This window comes from Hemicordylus capensis, chromosome 4 (genome assembly GCF_027244095.1).
Source record: "Hemicordylus capensis ecotype Gifberg chromosome 4, rHemCap1.1.pri, whole genome shotgun sequence".
Classification (NCBI taxonomy): domain Eukaryota; kingdom Metazoa; phylum Chordata; class Lepidosauria; order Squamata; family Cordylidae; genus Hemicordylus; species Hemicordylus capensis.
The window spans coordinates 50,704,313-50,722,515 of record NC_069660.1 but is presented as its reverse complement, the minus strand read 5'-3'; the positions used below and the strand labels follow the sequence as shown (position 1 = coordinate 50,722,515).

Genomic DNA, 18,203 nt, shown 5'->3' with positions numbered 1-18,203 from the left:
TAACATCTATATACAAGATTAGCTGTTCCAAACTGATCTTTTTATATATATATATATCTTGGTCCATTTCAGTCAGTAACTTATTCTTGAAAATACTAGCTCAAGGGTTTATTTCTGTCAACCAAATTAGCATCTGAAAGATGCATCATTATAATATCGGGTTGAGTGTATGTCATATTGGAAGCAAAATGGAACCTCCACAAAATAGGGTAACTGTTTCTACATACTTGGGGGAACAACCTAAGGATGCATAAGTGAACAAATTTGTAAATTAAAAGAAAAAAGAGTAAAGCAAAGGCCAAGCTAAATATGTGATCTAGTGGTTTAAGCAGCTACCTAATGGGTCATGTAAACTTTTAGTTTTAAAAATGGACTGTGTACCAGGCATATGTAGGGATTTCCCATTACCTTCTTGAACAATGGAATACTTTTGGATGCACAGCAATGAACAATGCCTCTATGGTTAACAGATATTTTAAAAACTAAAGGAATGATACTTGACTGGTACTCGTTCACTGTGATAATAAGAATTGCTTGCACCAATTATTTGAAGATGGGTTTCTTCACAGGTTTATAATATGATGGTGATATGTGTTTCCTTTACATAATTTTCTTTTTGTACCTGCATTAAGAAACAGCATGGAAACAAAAAGATTTTGTTAAAGTTATATTGTGAAATATAAAATATGACACAACAGATGCACCTTGTAAGAGGTAATTATTGCAAAATAAGATCTTGCTTGTAAGAGGTAATTATGCAAAATATAACTTTCTGTGGGATTTATTTACATTTGAAAATGCCGCAAAAATGTTCGTTCTTATGTGGTAACTTTGATCTGCCAACGTATCAACTTTGTACTGGATTTCTTTTTCTCTTTCCTTAGGACTGGCAACCTCCATTTGCATGTGATGTTGATAAACTTCACTTTACTCCACGAATCCAAAGGCTGAATGAATTGGAGGTAAACTATCCTAATGTTATCGGGGGGCCCTACACTGTGGGTGCCAGGAGTCGAAATTGACTTGATGGCACACTTTACCTTTTACTGAAATGGGTACTTGAAATTTTTCATTGAGAAACATGCTGTACTTTTTCTTTAAAAAAAAAAAAAACAGGCTTCATTTTCAACTGTTACACTTTGGATTTTATGTGTGTAGCAACGGGAAATGACTTGCTCAGCAGGCATGGGATTGCCAGTTCAAATCCCCACTGGTATGTTTCCCAGACAATGGGAAACACCTATATCGGACAGCAGCGATATAGGAAGATGCTGGAAGGCATCATCTCATACTGCTCAGGAGAATGGCATTGGTAAACTCCTCCTGTATTCTACCAAAGAAAAACCACAGGGCTCTGTGGTCGCCAGGAGTCGACACTGACTCGATGGCACACTTTACCTTTAACCATGGAATAAAAATTATACTTACAAGAGGTTGAACTCAGGTGTAAGTTTATGAAAATTCTCAGGAAGCTTTTTCCTCACAGCATCTAGGTTTGATGATTGCCTGGTAGTTAAGTTGGGATATATGAATTCTAAAGATCAATCTTGGCTTCAGAACATAGGCTTGCTTTCCCTTCCTCACAGCTAATGAGTGATGATAGTATGGCTAAAAAGTGATCTTCCCCTACCTCACACAATGGAGGGCGGGCATGACTACCATGCTGTTCAGCCTGGGAAAGAATCCTAGCAGCATTTAAATTGTATCTGTTCTCCCCTCTTATTTTCCAGAGGAAACTAGGGTGTGGTGCTTAGCCTCCATTCTGCTGTAATCTGTGTGCAGCAAGAATGGGTTTTGTAGCGCCTCCTCTCCTTTAACAAATGATCAGGCACAGACAAAGACAAAATATTGAGAGCTGGTACAGTGTGGTTGCTAAGAGACTAAGCTATGAATTAGTACTTCTCTGGTTTGACTTTCACCTCTACTGGGTACTTCTCTGGTTTGACTTTCACCTCTACCAGGAACTCACTATGGACCTTAGACAGGCCACTCCCTCTTAGTCCCCCAGCCGCAATATGGGTATAATAATTCTTAACCTTACAGGGCTGTTGTAAGGATTGCATCAAGATAATTCATATGAATTGCTTTGAAAGAATGAACTTGCAGTATGAAAGCCCCACTAGCTGTTGTTGGAAGTGTCTTTCCCCCCATAGACACTCTTGGAGAAAGTGTCCTTAACATTTTTCTGCCTAGGTTTCAAATTCCAGAGTACTAATATGCCTTCAAATGGTATCCATACTGAGGAGGGTAACTGGAAGAAAGATATAGAAAAGTGGAGAGTATAAAACTAATGCATTTATTATGTTTATATTTCACTCTTCATTGAAGGAGCTTAGGGTGGCACGCATGGTTGTTCCTCAGCCTTTTAATGTGAGGAACTGAGCCCTTTTGTGGAGGCAGCAGGGGTAAATGCCCTGTGCCTCTCACCATGAGGTGAGGGACACATCAGTGATGACAAATGATATACTCCAGTGGAGAGAAAATGACCTTGACTCAGGATGCAGTGAGAGGGAAATGGGCAGGATCTCAAATTATCATTACCCCATAACTTCTCTGAGACCTAACGTGTTTTGAGGGGTGCCCTTCCTAGATAACTGAAAACCACATTCATGGTTCAGAGGGTATAGGCTTCAGGAGTAACAAACCTTAGATTGCCTTTTTGCAACTTTTCTCTGACTGCCATGGCAGTTATGCATTTTATGTGATCTTGGATCACATAAGAGCCAGTGCAAGTGCTGAGGCGGAGGTACTTAAGAATGCCAGTAGATGCATTCTGACAATTGTGTATACTAGACTACTATTTGATGGGGTGCTGGTACAATTTCAGTACTGCATTAGATTGCCGACTATATATGTGCAGAAAAAACTCATTCAGATGGCATACATGGCTGATCAGAAGTATAGCAAATAGTTCCTTCACACTGCGGCTTGCATCATTGAAATGAGCATAGGACAATTAGTGCTTCTTTTCATAAAGAGCCAGTGGTCATCTCTATTATTGGTATCTTGATTTGATAGGCCATATTGGATTATATTTCGTACTTCAAAATGATATCTAAGCTGTATAATAAATGCACACTATGTCCTAACAGGCTCAGACCCGGGTAAAACTGAATTTTCTGGACCAGATAGCAAAGTTCTGGGAACTTCAAGGATGCACACTGAAAATTCCACATGTAGAAAGGAAAATTTTGGATTTGTTCCAGCTTAACAGGGTAAGTCTCACTTGTTTAGGATGAGGGCACGCTTATTTCCAGCAGGAAGCAAGTTGTACTTCAATTTCAGAGGTCCTTGAGTTGATAGCCATTTTAGCATTTGGTAAATGGGGCTCAAGTGAGTGGATTAATTACTTAAAATATTGCTGTTGTCACTAAATTAGTTTGTATTTAAAAATTATGGATTTATATGGATTTGTGATATTCATAAAACATTACCTGTGTGCTGAAGCAAAGCAGTTTACTTTTCTGAGTTATGGTTGCATGTAGAGGGATTTTAATGTGCAATTGTTTTTCTTTTGCAGCTAGTTGCAGAAGAAGGTGGATTTGACCTTGTTTGTAAGGACAGAAAATGGACCAAAATAGCCACCAAGATGGGGTTTGCTCCTGGCAAAGCAGTGGGTTCGCATATTCGTGCTCATTATGAGCGCATTCTTTATCCTTACAACTTATTCCAGTCTGGAGCTAGCCTCCTGGTGAGTTTTGCTGACTTGTCCTAGATTGGGAACTTCTTACAAATGGATTGTGTCATGTTTCAACATTGCTTTTGAATTTGTTCTTCCTCTACCTAGATCCAGTGGTGATGGGTGTTTTAGGAATCTCAAAAGAAAACTTAATACAGTGGGACCTAGGAAGCTTTATATAGGATTTTTGGGGAAAAATTCCTTACTGAAAAAAGTAAAACCTCCTACATATTTATTGCAGTTTGGTATTTTTATTGTTTTTATCAAGAAGCTAGAGATTTATAATGTACATTTTTGTCCAGTAGAAAGGAAAGCAGTCTGGATCAGCTTGCTTCTCCCTTTTTTGGACAAAAAAACTAGATGCAAAGAAGTGGTTTGTTTGAATTTATTGGGCTTTTAAAACTTCACTTTAAAAAACTTCAGTATGATAAATAGTTGTATTTCTATTGAGACTATCTCCTCTCCACCTTCTCTCCTTTTTTTTCTTTTCTTCTTTCAAGGTTTTAAAAAATCTACACCATTTTGATGCACGCTGATATTAAAACTTCTAAATAAAGGGTTAAAGAAAATAAGTTAGAATGAGCAATTGTACAATAACTTTGTTAGTATAAATGCAGATGGGCATTTCAGACTTTTTAATGTCTGAAGTTGCAAATAAAACTAATCTCTTGAGAACAAAATGACTGATCTCGAATAACTAAGTTGCTGTACGCAAGATTACTCCTCATCTTGCGTATACTATAATTCAAAATCTGTTTGTACTCCATAGTAGCTGTGGTAGTACTCCATAGTAGCTGTGTACACAGTAGAACTTTGAAGGTAAATCTAAATATTTTTAGCATTTTTATTTAACATTTATTGGAATGGCTCTCTACCCTGTGGGCCTATGTGGTACAATACTCCAAGTTAGCCTTCATTGTAAGTCTATGGTTGTATGGGAGTAAGCAGTACAACAATCACTTCTGAGCGCTGGGAAGGTCTCTAATGTACGCTTGCCTTGTGCTTCCCTGCATAGTTTTTTTCCATGCAGTAGTTGAATGTAAATAAATCATGCTTATGGATCATGCAGAAAGCTATTTTTACCAGTCCATTCTGCAATATGACAGGACTTCTAAATTCAGTGATCTTTGTGTCATAAGCTTACATACGTATGGCCAGTTCATAGAAAAGGAAAATTCGGTGTTGCTTAGCTCTAAATGAGTGAAATTAGAGATATGACATGGCAGGGGGTGGACTCTGATTCAGTACATGCTATTCACAACTTATAAAAGAAAACCCTGTGTGGTTTTAGTACAATCCTCAGTTTTCAGCCTCCATGTGCTTTTTGCCATGAGTTGATTCAGTTGTGTGCACACTGCCACCATAGTCTAGATTCAGTCTGGAGTAGGTTTTGGTATGTGGTGGCATTGTGAATTCAGCCACTATTGGTGGCATGCATAGAACTGCCTTACAATAAGACAATACAGCTGAAAGTTGATGTGTGCCACCTGAAAACCATAGCTATCCATGGCCTAAAACGGGCATATGAATCGGCCCTTGGTCACTAGATGCATGCACCTTTGTTTCAACCAAACAGCCAGTATTCCATAATATATATTGTAGGTTGTAAGCATCAAACTAATATTTTCATCCAAGGTTGATATTTGTGTCTTTCAAAGTCCTGAAAATTCTAGATATTAATTTGTGGAAATGCTAATGAGGCACTAAAACAGCTTTTGAATAAAAATATTTGTACCAGAAAATTGATCTTATCACTTCTATCATACGTTCCTACTGCCTAGTGGAAAACAGTAAAACAGTTCATTTCATTGGTATGTAAGCTTCTGTTTTGTTCTGAAGGCTAAAAGGAGTTGTATTTCTTTTCATGAAGATGTTCTGCTTGGCCTTGTGTAATCAGTTTTTCATATTTATTTGTCATCATATTAGAATATACAGAGAAGTGTTTTCTAGGTGCATTTTAAACAGAGCTTTGTAAGTGACCATGTACTATTGAAAATATGGTCTTAATTTAAATGTCTTCAGACTTGGATGATAAGTCTGAAATAAAAAAGGGCTACTTGAGAAGGTTATGATTTTCACATGTGACTTCACTTCCAAAGGTCACAGTTCTTTTAAATTGTAACTTTCCAAGCTCTCTTTTGCAATAGGCACCTGACATTTGTTCCAAACTGATGTGTTTAGTGGATGATGCAGTTCTGGAAAAGGTATGTTCATCATCATTTTTTTGAATGACAACCCTTCCCTGTCTCTGTTCTAAGCTATTAAGGTGCTTCCTATGCATCTTCCAATGTGAACTATTAAAATATTCTGTGAAATGAGTCAATCAATTGAATGAATATACGTGTTTATTTTGGTCTCATGTTGCTACCCATTGAGGATTCAAGTTTCACTTCTTTGTCAGTGTCTCTCATCAGTATTTCTGTAGGCATTTATTGCATTTACTTTACTTGATTTAAGGCCTGCAGCGGGGCGCACCATTCATTAGGCAAGGGGAGACAGTTGTCTCCCGGCCCGGCTGCCTCAAGGGGCCCCCTAGGAGGCCAGTCTCTCATGGCACATGGCAGCGTAAGGCACGCACACCCTGCGGTACCCGCCTGATTTGCAGCCTGCCTCTCAGGCAGGCCGTGCAATGGCTGGTGGCCTCGGTGTGGTGAAGACACAGTGGGAGGGGGCTTACCCTGCCTTCAAAAAGCAAGAACTGACCAGCTGCACCTGCGCACCCTATTGCTTCCATTCCAGGCGGAGGTTGGGTGGGGTGGGACAGCCGCCACCTGCCTGCCTGCCTCATGTGCACCATGAGCAACACGAGTAGCAGGCAGGCTGAGCCTCGAGAAGCTAGGCAGCAGTGATGTCGGTGGTGCCAGTGGGGGGCATTGCAAAAAAAGAAAGAAAGAAGAACTTAAAGGAGGAGACAAGGAGAAGTGGTGAGAAGAAGCTCCAGACCGGTAGCAAGCCTCGGCTGCTCTGAGAAGCAAGAAAAACACTCCCCCCCCATCTGCTTCTCCAGCAGTTATGGCTGCCTTTAGCTCCTGAGCCCTCCTCGGAGTTTGCTTCCCACTGCCTGCCCGCCTCGCTGGCAGCCAAGGCTGCCTTTAGCTCCCGAGATCTCCATAGGGCTCGCTTTCCCCCTTGCAGACTACTTCTCTCTCTTCTGATCTCCAAGGGCCTTGGCTCTTGCTGTGAATGCAGCCTCATTTCCAGGAAGCTCCTGCGCCTGGCAGGAGCGGAGGTGCTCAGAGATAAGTAGAGAGAGAAGTAGTCTGAAAGAGGGAAAGTGAGCACCGTGGAGGGCTCGGGAGCTAAAGGCAGCCGTATCTGCCAGAGAGGCGGGCGGGCAGAGGGAAACGAGCCCCAAGGAGGGCTCAGGAGCTAAAAGCAGCTGTAGCTGCCGGAGAGGTGAGCAGGCAGGGGGAGGAGAGCCCCGAAATGAAGGGGGGGGAAACCCACACTGATTTCTTCCCTCGCCCCAACTACACCTCTCTCCTCCTCGAGACTGCATCCCCGCTTTCTTTAGTTTCACCAAGCCTGCCCCATCCTCTTTCCTTCCTTTTCTCTCTCCCTCTAGTAAAGCTTGAACCTTCCCCCCCCGCCGCTCCTGTAAAGCCTGCTGCTCCATCTTCTTTCTTTCCTTTTCTCTCTTTCTTGTCAGTGCTCCTTCCACGTGCAAGTCATTTAAAGTTCGGGAAATGTTGCCAATGGTTCTCTCTCCCTCCATCCCTCTTCTCTAGCCTGCCCCATCACATTTTACTCTTTATTTCTCTCTCCCTCTCATCAAGCCTGCCCCATCTCCTCCTCTCCCCGCTACCCCCTGCCTCTCCACCCCCTTTCTCTCATCTTCCACACTGGTGGGGTGGTTGTGAAGGATCAGAAAGTGTGTGGTGGAGAATCAAAGTGCTATTTTTAAAATAAAAAATTAAGAGAAAAACTCCTCTTTTTTACCTTATCATCCACTTAACATCCCATGTTAAGTGGGATGATTTGGCAAAGGTGGAAAGGAAGAGCAATGCAGTTTACATTGTTATGTATTTTGTACAGATTGTATTTATGAGTTTTATTAGAATTCATTTTAATTCAATTCAATTTAAATTACATTAATCTTGGCCTGTCAGAACTTCAGAAGTTAAATTTTATTTTTAATTAATTTCACTCTAATTTTAATTAATTTAATTAACTGATATTAAGTGTCACTTTAATAATCAGCACCCTAAAAATTGACCTCAGCCCCCACAAGCCAAGTCACGATTGGTTTTGGCCCATCTGAGCATTTGAGTTGTGCACCCCTGGGGTGCGCGTGTGTGTGTGAATACAGAGATATATAGAGATATAGCAGCGAGGGGCCCATTTTAAAATCTCATTTCTAGACCCACTCCAACCTTGGTATGCCCCTGGCCTGTATTTTATGCAACATATGTTTATAATTGGCACTTTCTGAGAGGTTTGTTGCATAGGTAGGTATCCCATTCAGTTCTGGATCCTAAGAATCTCAAGAAATAAGAGTATCAGTTAATTAAATCAGTGTGTTGCTTTTTTGCTGATGTTTTCCTCTCATATAACAACATCCATATATTGATATTCTCTGCCTAGCTCAGCAAGTGCTTCCTACATACAAGGATTTTATTTTCAATATATGGTAGAGAATGATGTTTCTCTAGTAGTAGCCAGCTGTCCACATCAATTTAGACATCTGGTCCCTGGCATTCAAGAGATTGAGATGCCTGGTATAGAGGTAGCCAAACCAAAGCTCTGGGGTCGCTTAGGGCTCTTGAAGAAGAGGTATTTTCTCTTAAATTCTTTCCTGCCTGGTCTCATAAACTAAAAGGAGAAAAAAAGTATAGAACTCCATTGACAGGGAGTTCAGCTAAATGGGGAAGAGGAATAGTTCTGCTTGGAGACGAAAGAGCATTCTGTAGGAGATGTGAGGGGCATGCTGAAGGCCATATTGATCAGATGGTGGGGAGGTAGCAGCAAGGGGTTTGGAGGCTTATTGGAGAGACAAAGCTGTACAGTACATGACTTCTAGTAACCTCATTTATGAACTAAACAGCTTCATTATTAACTTTTTCTTGGCATGAAGGATTCAGTTTCTCTGTATGTAAATCTTCCATTTTTTAGGAGAACAATTGGCACCATCAAGAAGATTTGATAACCTGCTGTAGAGTTTTGGAAATTTTAGTGCTTCCTATTATTTCTGGCTTATTCAGAAGTGTGGGCAAAAAAGCCAAGAGTCAGATCTTATTTCCTTGGTTATCTTGAAGATTTTCCACTCTTTTGCATAGGGGTTTTCATTAGTTTGCAGCTGGTAAAAAATCTTAGTTATTTGAAAGGTCAGACCTTTGTGATTTGGATCAGGAATAGCCAAAGAGACAGCTTTGGGATGGATCCAGTTCATCAATGTGTATTGCCTTGTCTGGACAGTCCCATTCTACCACCACATTGATTCAACTATGTATCACGCTTTGTTGCAGACCAGAACAGCTCTATGAGTTGCTAGGAAACATATTTAGGTAAACCACTGAGATTTTTAAAAAATCAAAAGTTTGAGAATTAACCTTTTAATGTCTGTGCAACATGTCTGAAATACATTGGAATCTTGGAGCCAAAATGAAAGTGACTTTAAAAATATCAGATTACTGGCACTTCTTGTGGGTTTTATTCCTCCTCCCTAGAAGCTGCTGTCCTGCTGATGAAAAAATACAAGTGACTGACTTTTCCCCAGGAGGAATCATAGTACCTGTAGGGAGGAGAAGATGCCTCTTTCCCCAGTTCTGATTCTCTAATCAAAACTGGAGGTCCCCCCCCGGCTCCTACAAAGGCGTTTTGTTGTTTTAAAATATAAGAGCTAATCACAGCTCTCTTTTATTGCAACTGTTTTTGCCCTTACTTCCCAAAAATGTCAGTTATATCTATCAGAAAGAGGGCCCGATGCACCTATGAATGCCAACACAATGGAATGTACATATGTGGACTGAATGTCTAATAATGCCGTGGCAAAGATCATGAGCTTACTAGCTGCCATCTAAATTTGTCTCCCCAAATGGTTCTATCACATCTATTGAAATAGAAGGAATTCCCTATTATAATAAATAGCTCGAATGCCTATAAAAAGCCATGAAAACTGGGTGAATCCTTCTAAGACTCAGAGGCTGACATCCAGACTAACCCTGCATTGATGTGCCGAGGTTTTCTGTTGCGTAATGAAGGGGCTTGCAATTTTTGGCAGTTTCTGCTTCTCTATGTAGCCATCTATGCCTTTTGGAAATCATGCCCCTGAGGGTCCCCCAGTCCTCAGGGTATTAGTTTTGGAGGCACAGGTGGCTGCAGGAGGAAGGCGTTTTTGCCCCCACCACCCAATAAAAAGCATTTGCCACCCCACATGATGGGAATACCCTGGTGCATAGGTGCAGGATTAGTCTGGGTATCAGCCACAGTCATAAAAAACAAAAAACACACAACACTGCCCAGATGGAAAAATAGGCACATCAGTTAAGGATGACCTGCAGTTGCCAGAAAAAGAAAAAATATCTAAAAATTTGGCTTCCTCATATTAAATATGTACCAGAAGATGCTAGACCCTTGGTTCTAGTGTTTTGCGAGAGAGAGAGAAATTTCTCTCTCCCCACGCCAAGCTTATTTTTATAGACCTCTGTCATGTTGCCCCTCTTTCTTCTTTTTTCTAAACTAAAATGTCCCAGGTGTTGTAGCTTTACATCATAAGGAAGATGCTCCCTCTCTCAACACTTGAACCAGGGGTCATTCCATAAAATTGATGGTTAAGAAATTCAGGACTAGCAAAAGAAAGTAACACAACACATAATTAACCTCTGGAATTCTCTGCCACATGATGTAGTGACAGCCACCAGCCTGGATGGCTTTAAGAAGGGCTTAGTTAAGTTCATGGAGGACATGTCTATCAGTGGCAACTAGTCTGAGGGCTATAGCCCACCTCCAGCCTAAGAGGCAAGGTGCCTCTAAATACCAGTTGCAGGGGAGCAATAGTAGGAGAGGGGGCCTGCCCTCAGCGCTTGCCTGTGGGTTTCCCAGAAACATCTGGTGGGCCACTGTGTGAAACAGGATGCACAGAGAAAGGCCCTGGGCCTGATTCAACAGGACTGTTCTTCTTATATACTTCTTTAAATTTATTTATATATAATACATTTCTATACCGCCCAAAACATAAGTTCTGTTATTTATGTCCTCAGCTAAAGTTCATGATTTCTGCCTACTTTAACATAGAGTTTATATTTCCTTTCCCCCCGCCATACTTCAGATTATGGAAAGGGAAATAATATACTAAGGGGAGCACCATTATGTCCTCTGAAAGCATCTGGAGAATTAACAGTCTTCAGATTCCTGAAGCTAGAAAAAAATAAGCACATCTGGTAGGAGCACATTTTAAATGGAGGGTCTAGCCACAGTCCTTTTGCCTGTCAAATTAAGATGGAATTCATAGTGTCTGATCTAGAGATATAAAATATCTGTAAATTTTAGTCATATCAAAATGGTGGTGATGTTTTTGGAGGTAAAAACACATTTTGTGGACATTGAAATACATACAATACTCTTTATTTTTGTATCATATTTAAACATACTTGACTGTTTTAAAGACATGAAATGAACTATGTACAGCAGGGCTGCTCAACTTCAGCCCTCCTGCAGATGTTGGCCTACGATTCTCATAATCTCTGGCTATTGGCCACTGTGGCTGGGGATTATGGGAGTTGTAGTTCAAAAACAGCTGAGGGGCCTGAGCAGGCCTGATATACAGCATAATTAGCACAGAAGAGCCTTATTCAGACATTTTGTTGTATGATGACTATAAAAGCATACATGTTTTTGTGTGAGTACTGCACCTTCATGGTACCGTTAAGAAGTGTACTGCTGTACCTATGTTCAGCATTATGTATTGTTCAATTTTTATACCATCTTTCATAATGCATCTCAAGTCAGTTTACAAAAGTTAAAATGAAATAAAATTCTGTAAAAGTTACATTTAGTACCTTAAAATCAACTAAACATTAAAACCATAAAACACCAAGATACAAAATGCATTATGTGTGAATAACAGTACCTGTGTACAGATCTGTACCAGTGTACACTTATATGAACGTCGAACATGACATGTAGATAGGGCTAAGATTTTCCTTTATAAAAATAAAACGAAGATGTATATTTTTACATCTCATAAGTATACCAAATAATAAATACTGTAATATCTAGTGCTAGAGATCAGCCTGCAAGCTACTCCAGCCTGTGGCATCTGATCAGCTAAGTTTGCTTCCCACAGCAAGCCTCTTTCAACATCGGCCCTCTGACTTCCTTTTAATTCTCCTCACACAGGCAAACAAGGCAATAGGCTGCTTGTTTCCCCTAGGAGGATAAAACGTGGTATCACAATTCATTGAGATGAGAGAATATATACAAGATGAACATGTGCCAGATCAGAAGGATAATGTATCCACTACTCTCCAGATCAAAGAGAAAGCTAGACAAGAAGAAAGCAGGCAAAAATTCATAAGCAAAATTTCTATAGTAAAGACAGTGCCTCCTGTGAGGGGGAAAAACCCAAAATGCATCTGGCATTAGATTTGATTAATCAGAAAGTCCATTGCTGATTAATCTTGGCACACAAACCCCGATGCTCCGAGGAGGTGCCCGCTCCCACCATGGCCCTCCTGGTGCAGTTTTGCACATTTCCAGTGCCTGGGTGGGAGCTCTTTAACAGGAACTGGAGCTTTGCAGGACCAGCCAGCCCATGGAGGTAGCTCTGGGAGGAACCACAGTTGCAAGCCAGCCCCACCCAGCTCTGGTTCTTGTGAACGAGGTCCCTGGTGCTGGAAATGTGTGGAACTGCGCTAGGAGAGCCACAATGGGAGCAGGTACCTCCCCACAGCGCCAGGGTGTGTGCTATACATTCATAAGCAATGGACATTCCAAGGCACAGCCCTAGTATATGAGAGTTGCATATAACTCTGTATTGTACAGGATAAGAATTGTAATTGTCCAGTCTTTTTCATTGTCTTATATAAAACCTTTTCATATTATATAGCTCTTACACAGCATTTTGAAAGGGCAATGGACAGTAAGTGATAATATTTTAAAGCCATAGCTTGTAAAATGTTTTATGCATCATTCATAATGCATTCTCTCTCATCAGAGAGAGAATAGAAGAAGTTTTCTTAAATTATCCAAAATCTCCAATTTCCCCACCTGTGGCCTTAAGTGGGGGGGAATCCCCCTCATCCTCCCCAAAGCTTTTCTGTGCCCCCCCTTCATATCTCTAGTCTAACCACAGACAGTGAAGTTACATTGAAAATGCCAGTGTGAACAAAGCTTGTCACTTCAGTTTAATTTACACATTAATGAAATCAGGTAGATAATATTTAGGGAGACCTAACAGTGACTCATCTTTACTTCCTATGTCACTGTATGGTTTATCATATCATATGTTTTCTTTGTACTCTGATCTCAGTAGAACTAGTGGTGTGCATGAACTGGTCCGCAGGCCATGTTAGAGGTCTGCCTGGTCTGGCGGTCCGAAGCCGGGTGTGTGTGTGTGTGTGTGTCTACTTTAAGGGTGGGTGCGCACACATCAGCGGTGGGCGCATGCGTGGAAGTTACTTCCGCTTTTACCGGTCAACAAGGGGGCAGGGGCGGCTGGGAGGAACGCTGTTGGCCCGAAAATTTCTCCTTAAAATGGAGTGCCAGAGGGGGGAAAGTGGCAGGAGGGGTAAGTACAACCCTCCCCCCCGCCCTTAAAGCGAGACACACACACCCCAGCGTCTCCATGGTCCATGCACATCCCTAAGTAGAACATTAAGCAATTTAGTAGTCTGTTGCCATAACTGAATGTTAAGCATCAGTTACTTGTGAGATGCATCAGCAAAAATGGGCAGTTACTTACAGGGCAAGTGAATGCCAGCATCCCTAGCCTTTTGCCTCTTCTCTTTTCTGTTGGTGCCTGCATCTTGCAGTCTTCCTAACCTAGCCCCCGTTTTCTCATCTTAACTTCCTATCTCTCCTTTTTCCTTAGTACCACCTTCTCTTCTTCTTTGGGCTGCTTCATTCTTTCATAGTTTGTCTATCTCTGAGTAGTTTGTCTACTTAGGTTCACCTCCTCATTAGACTGTGTTTCTGTATACATTCCAAGAGCCCCTGGTGGTCCAGTGGTAAAACTGCCGCTCTGTAACCAGAAGGTTACAAGTTGAATCCTGACCAGGGGCTCAAGGTTGACTCAGCCTTCCATCCTTCCGAGGTCGGTAAAATGAGTACCCAGAATGTTGGGGGCAATATGCTAAATCATTGTAAACCGCTTAGAGAGCTCCAGCTATAGAGCGGTATATAAATGTAAGTGCTATTGCTATTGCTATTTGAATATATAAGGGAATATTGGATATGATATGTGCATTTTCCATAAATCCTTGCTCTGCAAAAATAAATCTTACTATGTATGTTTGGTGAAATCCCTGGAGACTATATTCCATTTATCATGTCCTTCACTCATGTGTGTGTCCAAACAATAGTTGTGTTGTTTTTTGCTCCCCTCTATATGCCTGCAGTAATTCCTGACTTTGTTTCCATGTCTGGTACACATGGCAAGCAGGATGTGTGTTTCTCCTTTTTGATTCTTCCTTTCCTCTTGCTTCATACTGGGCATATCATTTCTCAAGTGTTGCAAAAGTTCTCCAAAACCAGGCAAACTGATGAGGTGACTCAAGAAAGCTCAGAAGGAATAGAACTTAATAGCTTGCATTTATTTTCCTTGTAACAGCACATGCAAGCAATGCCCTATTGGTTTCTAGGCCTCTTGATTCAGAGCCGAACTGGTTATAATGTTAGTCATTTGGCCCAGCATGTTCATTTTATTCTACTGCCCTTGTTCTACTCAAGGCACAAGGGGCCCTAATAGGGCTGATGCATGGGATGTGGACTTGAACTCTTTGATCTGGATCATGATCTGTTTGCCATCCATAATTAATGGGTTCTGTGCCTGCGGAGGACCTTGTGGGCAGAATGCTGTAGCTCCCCATGGCACACACATTCTGCTGCACATGCTTAGCACGTCCGATATATAAGGAGGCTTGGGCGCCATTTTACCAGTTCCAATTCCGACTGCCTAAGTGTCAGGACCTCCTCATTTTGGCTGCTCCTCAGTTTGGACTGGTTCCCTTTTTCATGAGTTTCTCTGAAATAGAAAGTGTTTTATTGGATTTTTCTGGTTTGACTCGGACTGTTTTGGCGACTATTCTGCTTGTTAATGGAATGAAAGACTTTCAAACAGTGCGCAGATTGTGGTGGGAAGTTACCCTCGAGCATCCACCACGATTCCTGCTTAATTTGTCTGGGCAAGAAGCACAACACCTTGACTTGCAAAATATTTTTGTCCTTTTCACACCAGACTAAAAACAAACACACACCCAGGCACTTAGATTTAGAGCGCCGCTGTATGATGAGGCTACGGCCACTGATGCAACAACCAGGTTCTACATTGACTTTGACATTGAGGGTTGCAGCTGCTGCACAGTTTAAACCCTTGGTGTTCAGTGCCCCATCGGCTAAAGACGGTGTTTAAATAGCCTTTGCCTTTGAAGGATTCGCCTTCTCCACATCATCATAAACACAAAAGGAGGTGACAATCCCCTTCAGATGAAGTCTTCGATTCCAGCTTCAAAGAAGCATAACGATTGAGACTCGAGCTCCAAGCTGACTACTGACCAGACACCATCGCCTACAGGATTCCAGAACGTGGATTCCCATTGGAAGGCAAAACTGTTGACATCAAGAGAGACTGAGAGTAGATGCTTAGCAGATCATCGCTCGACAGTGACAACTTCTTCATCCATTCCACTCTTGATGCCAACACCGATGCCTGCACTTCTACCAGTGCTGACTTCAACCATGGTGCCGAGCATGAGTCGATACCCAACATCCACCTCTCGACCCCGATTCAGTTGTCCTCTACATCAAGGCCAGTTACACCTTGATATTGTGACTCTACATCTCAATTGAATGCACCGGTGCTGTTGATCTCGAAGCAAGTTATGCCACGACACGAAGAACCAACTTCACCATTGCCTTTTTTTGATGTTGAAGATGACATTCAGGGGTTAGAAGGGGGCCTGGATCCTTCCACAGCCTGAACACTCTTCTCCCTTCTGGACTCCCAATGCGAGCATCCCTTCACTTTCAGCATTTAAAGGCTTCTTTTAACAAGGACGTGATGAGGTTCCAAAAGAAAATCCAGAAGTTGAGGAGGTGATGTCCCTAGGACACCATCCCTGTCACCTGTGCATACAATTACTATGACTGTTACTCAGAGTCTTTTCTGCCCGCCAGCTAGCTTCTCATTGATGGCTTCACATTTGTCAGCACCTTTACCTAGCATTAGTCAATAGCATTACTGTGGTTTCTCACTCCAGCACCAAATACTTAGGGTCTTCAGAGATAGGGCCTAGGCATGTCATCACCAGAGCTACCCTATCAGTTCCAAAGGTTCCGTCTCTGGAAGGCCTGACAAGCTAGGCCACTGTAAGCACCATCTTTGACAAACTTCTTATTTCCTTGTACTATAACTCATCCAGTGCCTGTTGTAACACTGGCTGCTGGTGATGCTTCATCATCTCACCCACTACATCCAGCTTCAGTTAAATCTTCTGAAGTCTCAATGGTCACTACTACTGAAACTACTATTTCTTTGCCAGTGCTGTTTATTCAATTCTGTTTGTAAATGTGTCCAGGCTTATCTGGAGATGGGGAGAAAGGGAATGTATCCACTGATCATGGGGCGGCAATTCCGGTGGTGGTGGGGAACAGAAGAAGTAATGTTGGCAGGTCAGTGGGCCATTACAGGGGAAGGGGACTTGGAAACTTAATAGCTGTTTCGCCTTCCGGCTCTCCTGCCAACTCTTTGACCTTGGGGAGCAGTGCCAACCAACCTTGGAACCTCACTTTGCTCCTTTGTAATGCCAGGTCAGTCCTGAACAAATCAGAAACCATCCATGATTTGATTCTGGATGAAGGTGCCAACCTGATATGTATTACAGAGACCAGGCTGAGGGAGGCTGGGGGCCCAGTGTGGTCCCATCTTCTCCCTCCAGGGTACTCTGTTGAGGCGCGGGTGAGGGACCGTCGGCGGGGAGGCGGAGTGTCTGTGGTCTATAAGAATAACTTTTCCCTTACAGTGTTGGATCATATCGAATGTGTGTACTTAAGTTTGGGGACCAGGAATAAACTGGGACTTCTGTTGGTGTACCAATCACCCTGCTGCTCAGCAGAGTCCCTAATTGAGCTGATGGACTTGGTCTCGGGCTTGGTGTTGGAGTCTCCCAGGCTTGTGGTGCTGGGGGACATCAATGTTCATTTTTGGACCAATTTGTCTGGGGCAGCTCAGGAGTTCATAGCGGCCATGACAACTGTGGGCCCATCTCAAGTGGTCTCAGTACCGACGCACATTACTGGTCACACGCTTGATTTGGTCTTTCACTTTGATCAGGGTGGTATTATGTGGGTGGGTAATTGAGAGTGTGGTGGCCTCCGAGCTCCAGACAGTCTTGGAGGAAACTGATTATCTTGACCCATTTCAAACTGGCTTTTGGGCTGGCTATGGGGTGGATACTGCCTTGGTCGGGCTGATGGATGATCTCCAATTAGGAATTCACAGGAAGTGTGACTCTGTTGGTCCTTTTGGAACTCTTGGCAGCTTTCGATACTATTGACCATAGTATCCTTCTCGAGTGTCTGAGAGGGTAGGGAGTGGGAGGCGCTGCTTTGCAGTGGTTCCACTCCTATCTCTTGGGCAGGTTCCAGATGGTGTCCCTTGGGGACTGCACTTCTTCAAAATCTGAACTTTTGTATGGTGTGCCTCAGGATTCCATATTGTCTGTCTCTTGAGATGAACGACCTCACAACCATGGTACATCTGCTGGTAACCTCCAGACTGGATTACTGCAATGCAGTCTATGTGAGGCTGCCCTTGTATGTAGTCCGGAAACTCCAGTTGGTCTAGAATGCGGCAGCCTCATTGGTCTCTGGGTCATCTCGGGCCATATTATTCCTGTATTGAAGGAGCTACACTGGCTGCCAATATGTTTCCGGGCAAATACAAGTTATTGGTTATAACCTATAAGGCCCTAAATGGCTTGGGCCCTGGGTATTTAAGAGAATGTCTTCTTCATCATGAACCCCACCGTCCATTAAGATAATCAGGAGAGGTCCGTTTGCAGTTGCCATTGGCTCGTCTAGTGGCTGCTTAGGGACAGGCCTTCTCCGCTGCTGCCTCAAGGCTTTGGAATGCGCTCCCTAGTGAAATAAGAGCCTCCCCATCTCTGATAGCTTTTAAAAAGTCTTTAAAGACACATCTGTTCACCCAGGCTTTTAATTAATATTTTTAAATGGTTTTAATGCTGTTTTAAAATTCTGTTTTAAAATTTTTAAATTGTTGTCATGTTTTTAACTTTTTGTTTTTGTTTTAACTAATTTTTTACTTTTTCTGTTTTTATTTTGTTGTAAACCGCCCAGAGATGTACAT

At 42.2% G+C, this 18,203-nt stretch overlaps 1 protein-coding gene across 3 annotated transcripts in view; it reads left to right on the top strand.

The window, feature by feature from the left end:
• KDM5B (lysine demethylase 5B) overlaps nucleotides 1–18,203 on the top strand; it is a 116,690-nt gene that overhangs the window by 17,858 nt on the left and 80,629 nt on the right. For 2 of the 3 annotated variants that reach the window (XM_053246494.1, XM_053246492.1), the window contains exons 2-5: nucleotides 885–962; nucleotides 3,093–3,215; nucleotides 3,521–3,691; nucleotides 5,827–5,883. In XM_053246494.1, the coding sequence (XP_053102469.1) occupies nucleotides 3,590–3,691; nucleotides 5,827–5,883 (159 nt within the window). In that variant the 5' untranslated portion in view covers nucleotides 885–962; nucleotides 3,093–3,215; nucleotides 3,521–3,589. The remainder of the gene's footprint in view (nucleotides 1–884; nucleotides 963–3,092; nucleotides 3,216–3,520; nucleotides 3,692–5,826; nucleotides 5,884–18,203) is intronic. The other variant, XM_053246493.1, reaches the window with a different exon arrangement.